Raw genomic sequence first — 19,084 nt, forward strand, 5'->3', positions numbered from 1 at the left:
AAATGACAATATCATCACCACTATCAGCATTACAGTTGCTATTACCATCACTAAAATGTTGCAACCATAAAACATTGCTATCACTATCACCATCATCATCACCAATACTATCATTACTCTCAATATCACCACTATATCACCAAGACCACATCACTGTAAATTGTCATATAATGACTGCCATTGACATCATTACTAGCATTGACATCAGAACCATCACCGGTGCCATCTCCATCACAACTAGTCATCACTCCCATCATTACCTTGTCTTCTCCCATCTTCCTACCATCTCCTGAAGATTTGAGGCTATGTGTTTGTTGCTCTATGTCTCTCCCACAGCCTCCTGTATCTCTCTTCACATGGAAATTACCTGGAAGAGATGAATTGAAGTGGGAGAAACCAAAACACTAACTGGGTTTACTCCAGTTATGGTAAACTCTCCAGCCTATTGACCTTTCTTCTCTCTTTCAGAATTTTGTCCAGATTATAAGCAACTTGCTGACCGAAGAGAACCGGGACAAGTGGGAGGAGGCCCAGCTGGTATGGACTGGAGACAAGTCCTCTTCCTTTTCCCCACATTCCTTAACTAACTGGAGAAGGAGCCCAGAACTCTTCCAGAGCACCTAATCCCCATTACCCTTTTCTAGATACATCTATCACCAGAAATAACTACCACTGTCTATTGAAGTTCATTCCTCTACCCAAGTGGTCATGTATAGCACCAACTTTTAATTATTCACACTTACAGATAACCACTTGCAAATTTCTTACCCAGATGGAGGTTTCTTAAACTTCTGCCAGCATAATCCTGGACACTATAAACTCAGGGACTACTAGTTCATTAAAATATTAGTTGAGATCTAAACAAATAGGAAAGATTATTCAATTCAGTTGGCAGAGTATTGAACTAGAGAATCTAATTAATTAGTCAAAAAAAAGATAGTGCTTTTTGAATTATCTGATAACTCTTAAATTATCTAGATTTGTTTTTTATTTTATTTCTCCTATTTGTGGCCCTTTTATTTGTCTAGGGTTGAGGGAAATTATCTCTTGGTTTTAGATTATCAAAGTAACAAGATTTCCTTAACACACTGAAAGGTGACTTCAACTGCATGAATCCATGTGTCTAAACACATATGTAGACTGTATCTGGGAATTGGCATGAAGTGAGAAACAAATGAGAAGCAAAAGAGCTTAGTGCGAAGTCATGACACTTGCAGGTATCTGATAGATTTTCATAGGGCACAAGGATCAGATTTTCATGCTTATCCCAAGAGGCATAGAATTGGGACCCTGCTGGTTGGAGGTGGGGTATCCATAAGAAGACAGATTTTGACTCAACATGAGGATACACTTCCTAATAATTAGTTGTGCCCCAATATAAAATGAGCTACTTCTAGAGCTTATCTCTGGTTTTGATGTGTAGGCTAGATAACCATTTGTCAGTAAAGTGTTGAAGGGGTTTGGTGGGGAATTGAACTAGATAGTCTCTGAAGTTCCTTCCAGCTCTGAGAAGCTATCCTTCTGTGCTTATATCTCATCTCCATCTCATCAGATGGGCCCCAATGCTAAGGAGCTCTTCCGCCTGGTAGAGGACTTTGTCGACGTCATTGGCTTTCGCATGAAGGATTTCCGTGATTCCTATCAAGTGACAGACAACCTGGGTGAGCTTCCCTTTCTTTCTTCCCTAACCTCCTTCTTTTTTTCTTCTCTCTCATTTCTAGGTGATTTCATCTCCAGTCTTAGTAGTATATAAATAAGTTAACCCAAGCATCATATACCTGTTCCTGAAACACCTCCATACCCAATCCAGCCCCTTTATCCTTCTCCAATGGGCCAGCATAAACCCACAGTTGGATCATAGGCTTTCAGGGTTAGGAAGGAGCTATCCAGCCTGTAGATGAATAAGAAATCTTCCCTGTAACATCCAACTTTTACTTGAATTCTTCTTACGAAGGATCTTCAGAACGCATGATGATCCCTCCTTCATGTCTAGAGCTTCCGGGGATTCTTGATTCTCTCCGAGAAACTTATTCCTGTCACCAGCCCGTTATCTCCCGTTTTCCTCTCAGTTTCTCAATGGCAGAAAATCTGAAATCCAGAAGTCCTGGATTTGAGTAATAGCTCCCTCACTAATTATTTGTGTGATTATAGGCGCAGGTCTTTTTACATTTCCTACCCTGTTTCCCTTTCTAAAATATTGAACCAATACTTCCTATCTTTAATTCATAGAATTTAGGAAGCAAAATATTTTATAAACCTTAAAGTACTCTAGAGTCATGAAATTATTATTTTCAAAGGACTTTTTCAAGTCTAAAGAAAAAATACATTATAGTTATGAATTCATATGTATACATATAACATATATACATATATTCATATTTTATATAAAATGTATGCTTATTATATATGTGAGTTGTCCTCATAGCAACCTGTGTGGTTAATTAATATTTTTTTGATTAAATTTATTTTACAGAAATGGAAACTAAGTCCCAGAAAGACCAAATCATTTGCTTTGTGTTAGCTAGGAAGAAATAGTACTCAAATCTAGTTCCCTTCACTTTTCTTTCTAAAAACAGCTCATACTGCCCAAATCATACTTCAGAAAGCAGAATCTTTTCATGATGAATCCTGGGCATGTTCTCCTAAGATGTTTTGTATCTGCCCTCCTAAGTCACTGCTGCTTTCAGGGACTAACTAGCCCCTATTCCTATTTACCTCATCATATTTTGTCCTAGCTACAAGTGACCTCAGGTGGAGGGATCCAAGAAGATCTCGGCCAAATGATAAGAATCATTTGATTCTTTTTCCCTTGCTTCCCCAGTGGTGCCCCACCAAGCCCCAGTCCCTCACCATTTCACATAGGCTCTCTTTTCTCAATGGGAAATAAATGGTAACTTTTGGGAACAGTCCAGTCTCCTTCCTGGAATGTTGATCTCCACCATTCTAGTAAACACTGTTACTTCTCCTACTGCTTCTACTATCTGAGGAAATAATGAGTTCCCTGGCTAACTTTAATCTTGATGACCATTTTTCAGGGATTCTGTCAGGGAATTTCTCTTCAGGGATGGGGCTCCTTCTGTCTTGGACTAGATAATTTCCAAAGCTCTTAACAGAAGATTCAGATCCTGTGACTTAATTCAATTAAATAATAAATTACAAACACCTAATATGTACAGGGCATTATACACATAAAGCTTTATACAGTCATTCATTTACTCTGATTGACATTCTCAGTTTCTGATCTCACCATGTCCAGTCAGTTACCAAATCTTGTCATTTCTTCCCTCACATCTACCCTTTTGTTTCCACCTATAAAGTCATTGCCCCAATCCAGGTCTTTTCTCCTCTTCCATGCAGTATTTCAAGAGCCTTTAAATTGGTCTCTCTGTCATTGGCCTTTCCCCTTCACAATCTATCTTCTGCAAATATTCCTAAAATACAGGACTTACCATGTAACTCCCTTATACAGACATCTTAACTGTCCTCTTGTTTCCTGTGGGATAAAATAAAAACTCTTTTGTCTCTGACTCTGACCCATCTTTTTTGGCTCATTTTATATTAATCTTAAGCTATGCAACATTCTATTCACAATAGTCAATTTCCTCTTTTCCAGACTCCACTTTCTATTTCTAGCCTTCTTGACTTTTCATAGTGGATTATCCCCCATATCTAAATGCACTCTTTCCTCATCTTCATAACTTCAAATTCTTACTATTCCTTATGGTTCACCTCACATATCACCTCATACAGGGAATCATTCCTGATGACACCCTTCCACCAATTCTTAATACTCTCTCCCTCTTCAAATTTTAATATGTGTATATAGAAACATAATTATATACATATATATGTCCATTTATATATTTATAAGTTGTATTCTTCTAGAAGAATGTAAGCTTTCTAAAGACAGGAGCTGTTTCAGTTTTTCATTTTGTCTTGTATTCCAAGTGCTTTGTCTATAGTAGTTGTTAATAAATAATAATTGAATTGGATTAAACACATGGATCAAATGAGAAAATATATGTTGTTTCTGAAAAAAAAGACTTAAAGTGTTTCCTAAATGCTAGCTATCATCATTGTTATTATCATTATCAATTCTATTACTATTGCTTTTCTAAGTGCTGCTTTTGAGTTTAGAGTTGAATGGAGGAAAATTATGATGAAAGAGCAAGTCAAAATCCTGAGAGATTTTGAGGAAGGATAGATCAGTTTCATTTTGGGCAGTGATGGTGGGATTATCAGGAAAGGTTCCTTGGAGGTGGTCACACTCTACCTTTGCAGTGATGGAAAGGTTGGGCTCTAACAGAAGGTGAAGGAGTGAGGAGTTCCATTCAAGCTCAGCAAATGCAAAGAAATAGTAGTAAAGGCAAGAGAACAGGGAATAGGAAAAACTAGTTTGGCAAGAATTTGGATACTTGACAAGAAGTAGCATGAAATATTTGATCTTGGTTTAACATAAAAATAATCTTGTCAGGTCCAATAGCAGTAATAATTTCCTAATAGCCCTGCCAAAGCAGAATGTGCTGCTTGGGGAGGGAATAGTTTTCCTCACATTAGAATCCTTCAAAGGGATATTGAATAATAAATTGTTGAGATTATTGTAAAACTCCTGCTCAGGTTTGGACTTTCCAAACATTGGAGGCTTACTCCATCTCCATCTCAAATCCAGTTCCCAATGGTTCTCAGAGCTTTTCAGGAATTTCTTTTACCGTCATTCCTCAATTGTTACTATGCACTGAGGAATGAGACTTGGGTGCTAGGATGAAATGAATACAGTCAAGTTATGGGTTCAAGTTTCAGTCCTGCCACCACTTCACTATGACCTTGAGCAAGCATCTTCCATCTCTGACTTCAGTTTTTCGTCAGTAAAATGAGTTTTGGAAAAGATAATGACCTCAAAGACCCCTGCCTGTTATAAAATTGAGGTGTTTGAGAAACAGAGATCAATTTCATCTTGGATAGTGGTAGAGCACTTTTCAGGTAAGGTTCTTTGGAGATGGTGGTAACCTTCCTTAGGAATAAAGAGAGAAACTCAGCAGAAGTTCCATTCAAGCCATGGTAGGATTGTCTTGGCAAAGTCAGAGAAATGAAAGTAAAGGCAAAGGAATAGTAGTATAGGAAAATAAATAGTAAGGGCATGCCTGGAATATCTCAGCTCTGATATTCTATATGATTTGTTTTAAGTATAATAGAAGCATGTTTGGTTGAGTGATTGAAGTTTTATCCAATTAAGTTTCAATTCATTTCAACAATCTAAGTTTCATATGCAAGGTCCTGGACTATGTAGTCAAAATGAAAAACTGCTCCTGACTTTCACTGGAGGGTTATAACATGTAAAACAGGTAAGTATAGATCTGATGCATTGAGGAGGGAAAGGACATTAATTAATGAAATCATCAAAAGTTTCCTGTAAGGGATGCCACCTGAACTGAGTCTTGAGGGAAGCTCAGAATTCTAAGAGCCACAAATGAAGAGGGAAATCATTCTAGATATTGAGGATAGTGGATGCAAAGTAACGGAGGGGAGAAGTGGAAATGGAGAGCAGAACGTAGGCTAACACGTATGGAACATAGAGTTTTAGGGAGAATAATGTGAACTGCATCTGAAATGGTAAACAAGAGATAGTTTGTGAAAGGTTTTAATTGCCAAGCTGAATCAGTTGTATTTAATTTCAGAGGAGATAGGTAGCAATTGAGGGTACTTGAGGAAGGGAATTATGGTGGCATATAATCCAATGCCAATTTTTTATAATTATGACTCCTGTCCGAGAAAATTTCTCAAAACAGGATAGATGGTTAAATCATGATCTCTTTATTTTTGTTTATTTATTTAAAAGTGTCCCATTGCTCTCTTTATTCTGGAGAAAGAATGCTACATCAGAGTTTATATTTTCAGCAGTAGCAGTAGAGATGGAAAATACATCTATATTGATAAACTGTAGAGTCAAGGCATACCAGAGCTGTCAAGAAATTTGGTATAAATTCCTTGGAAAGGAAACTGAATCCATCCAAGCTCACAGGGAGTCTTGTATTGAGGTTGAAAACAACTCTGGGATAGGCACTTGAGTTGAATTTCTTCAGCATGAATCATAGAAAGTTAGAGAAGGGAAAATGACTTGTCCAAAGTCACACAGTTAGTGCCAACAATGGGTTTCAAATATAGCTTGTTATTTTTTTTTTAATTCCAAGTCTAGTCTTCTTTTTGCTGGGCCCTCAAACATTATATTAGCATGTCCCTCACTGTGGAAAGAATCTCTCTATAGCATCCTTGACTCTTATCATTAACCTTAAGCATGAATACTTTTAGTAATAGGAGGCTTCCTCTTTCCCATTCCATTATGGCATGACTGATTGTGGGGAAATTCTTCTTTAAGTTACTTTCCTTTAATTCATTTCTTTGTGGCCAGGCTGAATAAGCTTTTATTCTATGTTCTTTATATGGCTCTTAAGATATTTAAGAACAGAAAGTATATTGTCCCTTGCCCTACTTCCAAGTCTTCTTCTTTCCCTCCCACCTTGGTTGTCCTCCTCTGGACACATATTGTATATCAATGTGGTGGACAGAACTAGGAGAGGACAATGGAACTGCTAACTCCTTCATAAAGGTGGTTGTTGTTCAGACTCCTTCTGATCCCATTTAGGGTTTTCTTGTTAAAGATACTAGAGACGTTTGTCATTTCCTGCTCTGACTCATTTACAGGAAACTAAGGCACCCAGATTGAAGTGACTTACCCAGGGTTACACAGCTAATAAGGCTAGATGTGAATTCAGAAAGATGAGTCTTCCTAACTCCATGGAGACCCAGAACTCTGTTTGTCTCTAGCTATCCTCTCACTAAAGTTACTGGACATCTAAATATGACTTTTGCCCTTTCCCCTCTTCTTTCCCATGTCTTAAAATGTTCTTTTGAATTATATTGAGCTTTTAAATCAATCTATTAGATTCCCTAGATGTTTTCAATGACCTGTTGTCTAACTCCCTCTCCATGTACTTTTCTAATTGATTTTTTGGAATCAAGTAAAGGATTTTGCATTTATTCCAAATAAACTTTATCTTGTTAGTTTCTGACCAGCCCATTGATCTATTGATATTTTTTGAATGCTGATTCTGCCATCCAACATATCTTTTTCCTCTTTATCTATTCCTTCTTCTCTTTCCCTCTTCCCCCTCTCCTTCCTGCCTTATTTATGTCTTTGTATCTCTCCTTTTTCTTTTTCCTTTTTTCTCTCCATCTGTCTCTGTATTTTTCTCTGTTTGTCTTTATCTCTTTTCCACCTCCTTTTCTCTCTACCTTGATCTCCAGTCCTCAGCATCCACAAGCTCCCTGCCAGTGGTGCCACTGACATCAGCTTCCCTATGAAAGGCTGGCGTACCCCTGGTGACTGGTCAAGAACATCCGAGGACAAGGTCACTGTCTCCAAAAGTGTCTTCTCTACTGGTCTTGCAGGTGAGAGAATCCTAAGCCTCTGGGCTTTGGATGATGAATAAGCTGTAGAAGTTAAGAAAGACTAGATCTTTATATTTGAATATTGAATCTGTCTCTGTGTCTCATTGTAATAAGGTACTCTACCAAAGAGTCAAGAAGGGCCTGGTCACGAAGTCCTTTCTATTGTTTAATCTCATGCTTGAAGTAGAGAAGGATGGGGTTATAATACCATCCTCCTTCTGGGAAGATATGAAGTCTGCCAGGGAGGACATCCTTATGTGGTCTTTGTCAAGGAAGAAAACATCCCTTTTCTTCCCCCCAAAGAAAGCATATATAGACACAATATTACACTCATTTCCCAATGGTCATATGAACATCCTCTCCAACTGCCTTATTTCTCCAAATACACAGCACAACACCCCAGTGACATTTTCCTGAGGGAGATATATACCCAAGTGACATATTCACGAGTCTCATTTCTTCAAGTGAAATACATACCAACTGTCCCATTGCCTTATTTTTCCATCAGAGATGGGCTCAAACTATTCCACTGACCTTTTTTTATGTGTCAGACTTTGTGTTAAAAAAAAAAACAATTAAAAAGTCCCTCTCTTCAGGGAGCCTACATTCTCTTGGAAAGGGCTGAGGTCTCCTTGTGCTCTTAGTCCTCTTATCATCCTGGTCACCCTCATCTGAATATCTTCAACTCCTCCCTAAAATGTCATTTCCAGAACCAAACACAATTCTTCAGGTGTGGTCTGAGCAGGGAGACTGTCACCTTCCTAATTCTATAAATTCTAGTGTGACAGGTGAAAGAGGAAATGGCTGAGGAAGCAAAGGTTCAGTCATCTAAGGATATTTTTGTCAAATTGCCCAGCAAATCAGGACCAGCGCCTTTCCTCATTTTAGGATTGAATTCTGAATAAGGATATACATTAAAAGCAATTAATCAAACAAGGCTAATTAGTTACAAGAAAAAATACAGCATTAGGTAATCTGATTTCTAATTGAGAGAAAGAAAGTGGAAAGGGGACAGAGAACAACTCCCTAAAATCAGAAAAAAAAGTCTCATTCCCTCCAACAATTTGTGTACAGTCAAAGGAACATGGATACAATAACCAATTGGTCAGTATGGGTTACTTAAGATATACAATTATGAGAAAACTCCTTGTTTCAATTTTTGGATACAACTGAGTGTCTGGTCAGCATAACCTAGCCCTTTTAGTTAAGGGTCTCTAAGCAGCAGGTAGAGGTAATATAGTTTCCTAGTCATTCAAGGCTAGGTTCAAACAATGCAGTAAGGGTTTCTCTGAATAAACTTTTCTCACAAGACAGAAGTTGGATTACATCCATAATTGAAACAGAAAGGGAGCTGAGCTAGCTCCAGAATTGAGTCACAAGATGGAGTTAGTGTTCCCACAGTTAACCACTTGCTGTCCTAATCTTTTCAATTCTTTCAATTTTCTCCATGCCCCATTTTGATTTATGGAGAAGTGGGTGGCTCACTCTCCCCATGCATCACTTCTATATAAGTTAAATCTAAAAGCTATTTTCATATGTTCGTAATCAGAATTACATGTCAGGTTAAAGATCAAACGACTTAAAGAGCTCACAATGGGCAACTTTTGAAAAAGGAGATTTACTTGTCACCAAGGTAACCAAGAAAACTTAAACATAAACACAAACATCATGAAACAGAAGACCTAGGAAATACTATAATGATCACCAATATTAACTAACATTGCTTCCTTGTATTCTAGCAACCTACTCCCAATGTCTATTTAATCAGCACATTTTGAGCCCCAGATGTCTTAAGTGGGTTTTTGGTCCCCAGATCTCTTCTCTTAGACATTCTAAAATAGGCTTCATTCTCAAGAGTACTCAAGGGGGCTCTGCGTTTCTGGTTCCAAATCACTTGTCCTAGGTAATTCTCCTAAAATTTACCAGTAATTGCCAGTAACAAGGTCTTAAATTTGGTTACCTACACATGAAATTTCAAAGAATTTAATTTTTTAAACACTATTTGCTGTTTTTATCTTTACCTAAATCCTGTAGCTGATATAAGAATCTTAAAAAATTCATGAGAATCTAATTCTTCTGTCTTTTAAAATAATCAGACATATCTTAAAATGGGAAAATAATTTCACTTTTTTGGTAATTATCAAGCCAATTTTCTATGTAAAATCTTTACTCCAATTTTAAGAACTTATTACTGAAACATAATCAAAGCCTAAATTTCTGTCCTAGATTTAAAAACCAGTTATATACATATGTAAATAGTTCTAAGGAAAAAATAGAATCTTGTTTCTTTTTTTTCAAAATTTAATATTCCATTTAATTAGAAAGCTTTTTCTTTACATATTTGTCTCATTTTGTCTGTTTCCTCCTTTTGGATGATTTCATCACTATTATAAATTTGACCACAAATACAAATTAAAATGATAAGATTTTTTTCACACTTGCAATCTATTTTAGTAACTCAGAGATATTCCAATATCAATCCATTAGTAAATAGTTTTAGTATTGTATTTACCAAACTTCAACTATTCACCTGCCTCATTATAGATATTTGCTACAGAAATATCAATGTCATGCTTCATCCCCTTGGGGGCACAGCTTGACCTGGCATATAAAATAACAGGGGAAAACTTCCTTAGCTCTGTTTGATTCCAGGTAAGTTATATCTGACAGCCAATCATGTGGTCACAGGCTATCAAAAGTCTGACTCAAGATTAACCAAGTTGGGACATTTCCTTTTCAGAAAGGAAGTAACTCAATGTTGAGCTATTAGGAGAAAAGCTTATTGTATTATTTGAATCTTGCCCTGTATGACCGAGAAACTGGACCGCGTCTTAGACCTTCCGCTGAGAGAGACCCTTAACTAAGGACTTAAGTTATATTCACCAGAAATTCAATTATATGCAAAGAGACTCAATCACATGCAAAGTTGTACTCACCAGAAACTCAATCATATGTAAGACGTTTTCTCCCAATTGTATATCTTAAGCAACCCATATGTCTTATCTGGAAACAGGTCAATTATTATTTCTGTGTTTCTTTTTTTTTTTAAGATTTTTCAAGGCAATGGGGTTAATTGGCTTGCCCAAGGCCACACAGCTAGGTAATTACTAAGTGCCTGAGGCCAGATTTGAACTCAGTCACTCCTGACTCCAAGGCCAGTGCTCTATCCACTGCGCCACCTAGCCACCCCTCTATGTTTCTTTAATTATTAGTTTATAGACATTTTGGTTAAGTGTAACACTTCTTTTTCTGAATTTAGGGAATTGTACCTGTTTCCTCTTCCCCTCTCATCTTGCAAAAATCTCTAATTTTTCCTCCAATTAGAAATAAAATTACCTAATGTTTTATTGCTTCTTTGTAATTAATTAGTTTCATTTGATTAAATGTTTTTAATGGATAAAAGTCTGTCTTCCCCTCTATTCAGGGTACAGATCTTAGCTAGGAAGGGGGTGAATCCTGATTTGTTGAGAAGTTGGCATGCATTGCTCAATCTAAATTTGGAAGTACCTTTGATTCCCTAGTCATTTAATTTTCACCTGCCACATGCCTCTCTTAATTCAAACTTAGATTGCTTTGGATTTTTTTTTTGCAGGATGGGGTTTATATGCATTGTTGACCCATATCATACTGAAAGTTCACCAAAAACCCTAAATTTTTTTCTGATTGTTATCTAGTCATGCACCCCATGTGAATATATGAATATATACTTATGAAATCTATTTTTGGAGTTCATATAAGGACTTTACATTTGTCCCTATTAAATTTCATTTTCTGAAATCCAGCCAATATTGTAGCTAGTCTAGATCTTTTTGTATTTTGATTCTGACTACATTTTTTTTTGTTGGCTTCATGTTATCTGCAAATGTGATCAGAAAATCATCTTTGTCTATCTAAGTCATAGATAAAAGTATTAAACAACACAGGACCAAGTACTGATTCCTGGGACCCTATCCTTTAGACTTCCTTTCAAGTTGGAATGGAATCATTAATGACTAATTTTTGAGTCCCTTTATTCAACCTTTTTGAAATTCACTGATTATATGTATTATTGTCAGTTCAATTTAACTCAAAATATATTTATTATGCAAATTGAACCTGAGACTTCCCAACCATAGATTCTTCTTCATGAAAAAACACTTTATCTAGGACAGGGGTGGGGAACTTTGTATTGTTCTGGTGTTACCAAGACAACTGCAGGTGGGACTTAAAATTCTATAAATATAGTAGCTTTTTAAGGATGAATTAATTAAATGTTTGACCAAATATAGCCTTCAAATGATGTTATAAATATCCTGTTCACCCTTGGCAGAAAAAACGTTCCCCCACCCCTGATCTAGGGGTACAGGGAAGACAAGACGGGAGAAGGGGAAATTGAGGGTAGGGTCTTCTCATGGGTCTTGAGGCCATGGATAAGAGCAGCACTTGAGTCTAATGCTGATAGGGCTGTTTTACAGAAACTGATGCCTCCTCTGTGTTTGTGATTGGCACCGTATTATACCGGAATCTTGGCAGCATACTGGCCTTGCACAGGTAGGAAAGATTTGGTTCAAGATGATCCTTCTTCCCTCATTAGATCCCAGGGTTTGAATCCTTCCCCAAGCTGATTAGGGGATTCCAGTGTGGGATATGAGGTTCAACTTCTCCTCTCAAAGCCTCTTCTTTTCTTCTTCAGGAACACCACTGTTCTAAACTCGAAAGTTATCTCTGTGACTGTGAAACCTGCTCCTCGATCCCTGCAAACTCCCCTGGAGATTGAGTTTTCTCATATGTACAATGTAAGTGCTTGTGAATGTGTGTGGAAGTGATGGCATGTGTTTCTGAATATGTCTATACATAGACCTGTATGTGGAAACATACATGTTTTGGTGTTTGGGTGCCCATATTCATGAATGTGTTTGTTCTACAAACACAGAACATGTGAGTATATGTCCCTATTGATATAGATGTATTTAACTGTGTATGTAGCACTCTGGTATAATAAAAGAAAAATGGGACTTAGAGACTTTGTTTCAAACCCCAATGCTACCTACTAATGAATAAATAGAATTGAATTATTAGCTGTGTGACCTTAGGTAAGTCACTTCTGTATATTGGGCCTACTTTTTTCTCATGAGTTAAATGGAAGAGGTGGACTAGAAGACCTCTGAAGTTACTCATCTCTAAATGCAAAATCTTATGATATTAGTATATATTGTACTCATAAAGGAGAATAAGAGTATCTTTGGGTATATAGGGGCATGAATATATGTTATTATGTGGAAATGATGATAATTGTATGTTTATCCATACCTGAGAGGACATTAGGAAATTGTCTTGATGTTTTTATATATAAACATGTATGGGTACCATGTGTGAATGCATATGATTCACCTTTTCTCATAGATGTTATAGAAAGAACCCCAGTACTTTGGAAAGCCAGAGAACCTTAGAATGTCAGAACTGGCAGGACTCTTAGAACCTCAAATAGAGAATATTAGAACTGGAGATCATCTAGTCCACCCTAGCCTTCCATTTTACAAAGGAAAAAAACAAGGCCTAGGGTACAGGTGCAGAAGGAATGGTATTCATAACGTTGAATTAACAATAAAAAATCAGGTATCGAACTCCTACACCAAGTTTTCTTTTTGTGGGCTTTTTTTCCTCCTTTTTTTCCTCTCTCTGGGCTATGTATGTTTCATTTCCATGGGACCTTACTCTTGGTGACATAAAATAAAGCAATCCCTACTAATGTGTGAATAATGTATAACTGCCTAAGAGAACCTTATTCACCCCTCCCTAGAGTATCTTAGGCTGCTCTTTCAGAATGGAACTCTAGGGATGAGTTTTAATATCTGTTCCTTCTCTCTCTGTCTCTCCACCCCTTCCAGGGCACCACGAACCAGACTTGCATCCTTTGGGAGGAGGCTGATGTGTAAGTTTAGCTGGGGTTTATGCTGGGACTGGTGTGGGGATGATGCCATTGCATTGGGCCACAAGAGAAAGAGGCATTCTGGTGAAGGGAGTGGGGAGTGATGAGAAAAGGCTACATCTGAATACAGAAAGATAGTTTTGAAGAAGCTATCATGTTCCAGCAGTTGCTGGTTATACCTGCCATGTGTGTCCCTTTCCATTCTTCCCACTTCTGGCACCATACATTTCCTTCTTCCCTCATTCAGCCAAATGGATGGTCCATGATGCCTCTTTTTCTGTTCCTAATGTTCTTTGCCCAAGATTGGAAGGGATGAAGATGGCCTAACCTTCTCCTACCCTTCCAAGGTTCTTCTCCATCACATAAATAGCCTCTCCTCAATCTTGGCCTGTATCTCTCCCTTCTTTAATTCTTCTAAAATGTCTTTTTGCTCCTGCAAATGGCCTCTCCTCTGCTTTTACCCCAAGGTCCAGTTTCTTCTGAGTAATAAGATGGTATTTAGACCTAGTAGGGAATTCTGGCCTAGAGCCTTCTGTGAATTTCAGAGTTGTAATGAATTCCTTGACCCATGACATCCTGTTCTTTGATTGACCTTTATTTTGTCCTTTTCTTTGTTTGGACTGCCAACAGAACCCAAAAAGAATAGTCCTACAAGATAATGGCTCCCAATAGAACAATAGAATTATAGTTGCTGTATTATCAAATTATAAGGTCTCTGCTTAGAGATATGGAGTGAAACAACTGAATCATTAAGTAATATATAGAATCATAGACTAATCAATAATAAAGCTAATCAAATTGACAAGAGGATCCTAGACTAATTTGTAATGGAACTACAGAATCTGCACTTAAGAGTTTTTGGACAATTGATGCCAAAAGAATCATGGAATTATAGGATAAGAGAGACAGAGTCATATTTTATTCAAAATAGGTACCTAATAAATGTTGATTGAATTGAATTGAACTGAATAGTGGGATTACAGAATATTTGATATTAATTAGATATTATATATTAGGAATAAAACCACAGGGTTCTAACATGAGTTCAGTATTGAGGGTTTATTCTAGTATGTGTCCCATCGTCATTGGGCTGCCATGGTAAAGTAAGCATCTCTTGTCCTGCTTCCTATCTACTTTCTGTGTCCTTTTATACTAGTAGTTCTAGACCATTCCCTTAGCCAACACCACTCTAAATTACTTAGTTATTGTCCCTGACATTGAGTCAGTTTTACTTTCTGTGAATGACATAATTCATATTTCTCTGGAAATCCTCTTTCTCTTCCTGCCGTTATTTGTCCACCTCACTCTCTTCCATTCCCAACTGACATGGCTCTGGTATTAGGGAAATTGGCACAATTTTGACTTGGCTAAGATTGGGCTAGGGAATTTAGGTCTGAGAAATATGACTGTGGGTGGAAATGGGGAAGAAAGAGGATGAGTCAAAAGTTTCTGGAAGGTTTTGATGTTGCTATTGTCAGTGTACTATGTAAATTTTGGCAAATCTGAATATGCCAGGATATTTATCTTGTTTGGATGTCCTTTTCTGTCTTAGGAAAGGTCTTGAAACATGGACCTAAAGTTCCTGAAAAATGTCTGTTCATAATACATCAATCTTGGGCAAGATGCCTTTATTTTTCTATTTGATTACTATCATTCAAATACTTTTTCAGACTATGCCACTATTATCATTAACTTCATCATGGTTTCTATCACAGTGGCTACTATTACTGGAAATACCAATATACAGTACCTATTATGTGCCAGGTACTTTACAGATATCTTAAAACAACTTTGCAACATATCTGCTATTATCCCCATTTTACAGTGGAGAAAATTGAGGCCAACAGAAGTTAAGTAACTGGTCCAATCTACACAACTAGGAAATTACTGAGGCCAGATCTGAACTTAGGTTTTCCTTACTCCTGGCTCAGTGTTCTGTCATCTACTTACCTCAGAGCCTAAGATAACTAACATTATCATCTCTATCACCATAATCACTATTAATACCATTGCAATCATATTCTCACTTTTATCTCTGTCTCTGTATCTGTCTCTGTTTCTCTTTCCATGTCTTAGAATTTTGATATTATCCCCACTCCCATCACCCGTTAGGATATTGTCTCTTTGAAGACATGAACTGGGTCCTATTTATCTTTGTATTCACTCTGGTACCTGGCACAGGACTCTTTCCATAGTGAATTCAACATATTAACTTAATGATATTTAGTTAATTATTATATCATTATAATCATCACTATCCCCAATGGTCACCATGACCATCATTTCATTCTTTCCAAAACTTTTTAATTCCTCACCTCACTGGCCAATGGAAGCCCAGTAGAGGTCAGAGGAACTTACACTATCAAGGAGAGTATGACTATTAGAAACCCCCGTTGTTTTGATTTTTTTTGGAGTGGCAAATGATGTAGGAATAAGAATTAAGCAATCCAGGTAAACCTAATGATGTTTCTTGGGAGACTGTGTTTTGAGCACATTTGTGGGAAATGTGAACCCTCTTCTCTGATATCTTAGTCTCATCCAAGAGATGTAACCCTTACAAATCAGAATAATTATACCTAAAATCTTAGTGACGTTCATCTTCATGATTGTCTTTGGCTGGTGCCCCACACTAGTAGGATTGTTCTACTCTTGAATCTTGAACAGGTTCTATTTTTTCATCACTGGATCTCTTTTTTTTTTCCTATGTTCAGTGAAGGGCCATCTCTGCTCAGCCTACCTGACAGGAGGGAGGAGTCAGAGTCTCAGAAAGTATGTGAAGTGCTTTAAAAGTATTTCCAATACAGAGATATCATATAGAAAATGCTAACAGGGCCATGCTGACATTAGACAAAGAAAGTTATAGAATCATAGACTTTGGATATGAGAGAAGTATCCCAGATCATGGACAACTTCTTCTGGGGCAAGAATGGCTTCCATAAAATCAATCCATAATAAACAATTATTATATAGCTGTGTACTAAATACAAAATTGAAAAAGTTCCTGCCTCCAAAGAGCTTATGTCCTAAAAGGTGAAATAGTGTGTGTGTGTGTGTGTGTGTGTGTGTGTGTGTGTGTGTGTGTGTGTGTGTATCTTTAATTCTAAACAAAATAAAGGCAAGGTAATGTGGGGGGCACTAACTTATGAGGATTTAATTTAGGAATTTGAATTAAGTTTCAAAGGAAAAAGAGAATTCACATAATCTAAAATAAGGTTTATAGGTATTCCTGGCACAGAGGTCAGCCTATGCAAAGAAACTGAGAAGGGAGATGGAGTATTTTATCTAAGAAACAGGGAGGTACATTCCTGATAATTCATAAAGCTTCTGACATTACTGAGGAAGTAAGGAAGCCTTTGGTACAACTTTAATATAACTCTAATCCTATGGAAAATTTTAGTTTTAGTGTGTTTTTTAACTTTAACACAAAATTTGCTTCCCTGCCCCTTCTTAATACAGTGATGAACAAAACGTGGCCCATATACTCAAGGTGCTCATCTTCTATCGGGGAAGATAAGACCTGAGAGAAAGCATAATGTAGTGAGAAAAGCTCTGTATTTGGGATCTGTTTCTTCTCTTTATTAACCATGTTACTGTGAACGTCATTTCCTTTCTCTGGATCTCAGTTTTATCATCTGCAAAATGAAAGGGCTAGACCACTGATTGCTGATGACTCCCCAAATTAAACAGTATTAGAAGTAGAAGCAGTCTTAGCTTCCTTCTTTTTTAATGCCCAGCATACTTTCCACCAAATGACTTGCCCAAAGTAATTATCTTTATTTAGTGACAGAAGCAGAATTAAAATTCAGATCTCGGGGCGGCTAGGTGGCATAGTGGATAAAGCACTGGCCTTGGAGTCAGGAGTACCTGGGTTCAAATCCGGTCTCAGACACTTAATAATTACCTAGCTGTGTGGCTTTGGGCAAGCCACTTAACCCCATTTGCCTTGGAAAAAAACCCTAAAAAAAAATAAATAAAATTCAGATCTCCCAGTCCCTAACCCTGTCCTTCTTCACTACCCTGTTGTTTGCAGTAATACAGAATTCAATTATAAGAACCCACAGCTCAACTTAAATCAGTCTAGACAAGACCAAGGGAACATTTGTAGACACCAAAAAATAGTTGATTTTTTTCTATGTAATGTATTAAAACTAATTGGAACTGATTATCTGAAATTAGTCAAATTATTTCACTCCTGAGTGAAATGTTTTCTTTTTGTCTAAACTGATCCCTATTGGCAAACTGAGTGTATCATTTTATCTTTATTGCCATTTTATCTTTATTGCCTCTCCAACAATCATTTCAAAAGGGGGGGGATTATTCCATTTAATAATTTGAAAATGCAGCATACATGTTGACTCAGATTTAATATTAAAATTTAAAACTTAAGTTTCATAATATATGATATTAAAATTCCTAAATATTTATAGTTTTAATTCTATATTCATTATGTAAATCAAAGGGATCCATCATGGTAGAGAGATAGAGAGTTGTCTTTGAAACCAGGATGATCAAGGCTCAAGTCTCATCTTTGCTTTGACATATACTGGCTATATGACCCCCTTGAAAAATCACTTAATCTTTCAGTGCCCTTAGCAACTCTCTAAGGTTCTAAGTTGTCAGCCCCTGTTGGTAGTGTTGCCTCATCTGAGAGTTCTCTGAGAATGCCACTGAAATTATATCTAATCCCTGTCCCCTACTACCACTTGTTATATGCATGTAATGGTCATACTTCCTACTTTGCCGAACATATCAGAATTATATAAGACGAACTCTCTAAACATTTTCTTTTTCATAATTCAAAACTTGTCTGTCTTTATCCAATCCCTGTTTAACATCTTTCAGGAAGGAAGTTCTTTACTCCTTAGCAAGGTTAACTAATCTTCTGATAATCTAGAGTCTTTCCTTTGCTTTTTCTTGCTTCTATTTAGGTTCTTTCCTTCCTTGGAGTCTTTCTGCTTGGCCTAAAAATTACTAATCAACATACAAATTGTTGTTGAAGTGTGTGAGGCTTTTTTGGTTCTGAATCAATTGTTTTCTTTATGTAGTGATCTCATGTTGAGTAATTTCTCTCTCCCAATGCATCTTGACAACTTCTCTGAAACTTACTGTCTAAGAGTTACCTAGAGCAGTGACTATTGAATGACAAATTACATGACTAATCATGGGTCAGGCAAACTAGATCTTCCTGACCTTAAAGATAGCTACCTTTCTACCATAAAGTGATTTAAGGCTTTTAAAGAGCTTTGTTTATATCATATCATTTTGACTGCTCACAGAAACCCTATGAAGTAGGTGTTATTATTATCCATATTTTACAGATTAAGAAACTGAGGATCAGTTAGGTTTAAATGACCTGCCCATATTACACATTTATCATGTACAAGAGATATATTTGAAGCCAGTCTTCCTGACTCCACTCTTAAGCCTCTCATCCTCCAGAAAGAAAATCACAATCCTGTCAACTCAAGTAGAATATGAAACTGAGACTCTTAATGTTGCAGAGTTTGGGGTAAGAGAGATCACTCTTAACTGGAATTACCCTTCCCAGAGAAAGTTCAAGCTAGAAATTGAAGAAAGGGATAGAATTGAGTTGTTGTAGTCAGGCATCAAGTATTGATTAAGTATTTACGCTATACTAAATCCTGGAGATTTAAAAAAAAAAGCCAAACAGCCTCAGCCCTCAAGAAGATCTATTCTAATCGATAAGACAGCATGTAAATAACTGGATAC

General features: G+C 37.0%; 1 protein-coding gene across 4 annotated transcripts in view; it reads left to right on the forward strand.

Moving 5' to 3' along the window:
• ADGRB1 (adhesion G protein-coupled receptor B1) overlaps window positions 1–19,084 on the forward strand; it is a 268,497-nt gene that overhangs the window by 122,197 nt on the left and 127,216 nt on the right. For all 4 annotated transcript variants that reach the window (XM_074202856.1, XM_074202857.1, XM_074202858.1 and 1 more), the window contains exons 12-17: window positions 469–537; window positions 1,553–1,661; window positions 7,303–7,446; window positions 11,901–11,976; window positions 12,119–12,221; window positions 13,314–13,357. In XM_074202856.1, the coding sequence (XP_074058957.1) occupies window positions 469–537; window positions 1,553–1,661; window positions 7,303–7,446; window positions 11,901–11,976; window positions 12,119–12,221; window positions 13,314–13,357 (545 nt within the window). The remainder of the gene's footprint in view (window positions 1–468; window positions 538–1,552; window positions 1,662–7,302; window positions 7,447–11,900; window positions 11,977–12,118; window positions 12,222–13,313; window positions 13,358–19,084) is intronic.

This window comes from Macrotis lagotis, chromosome X, assembly GCF_037893015.1.
Source record: "Macrotis lagotis isolate mMagLag1 chromosome X, bilby.v1.9.chrom.fasta, whole genome shotgun sequence".
NCBI classification, from domain to species: Eukaryota; Metazoa; Chordata; class Mammalia; order Peramelemorphia; family Peramelidae; genus Macrotis; species Macrotis lagotis.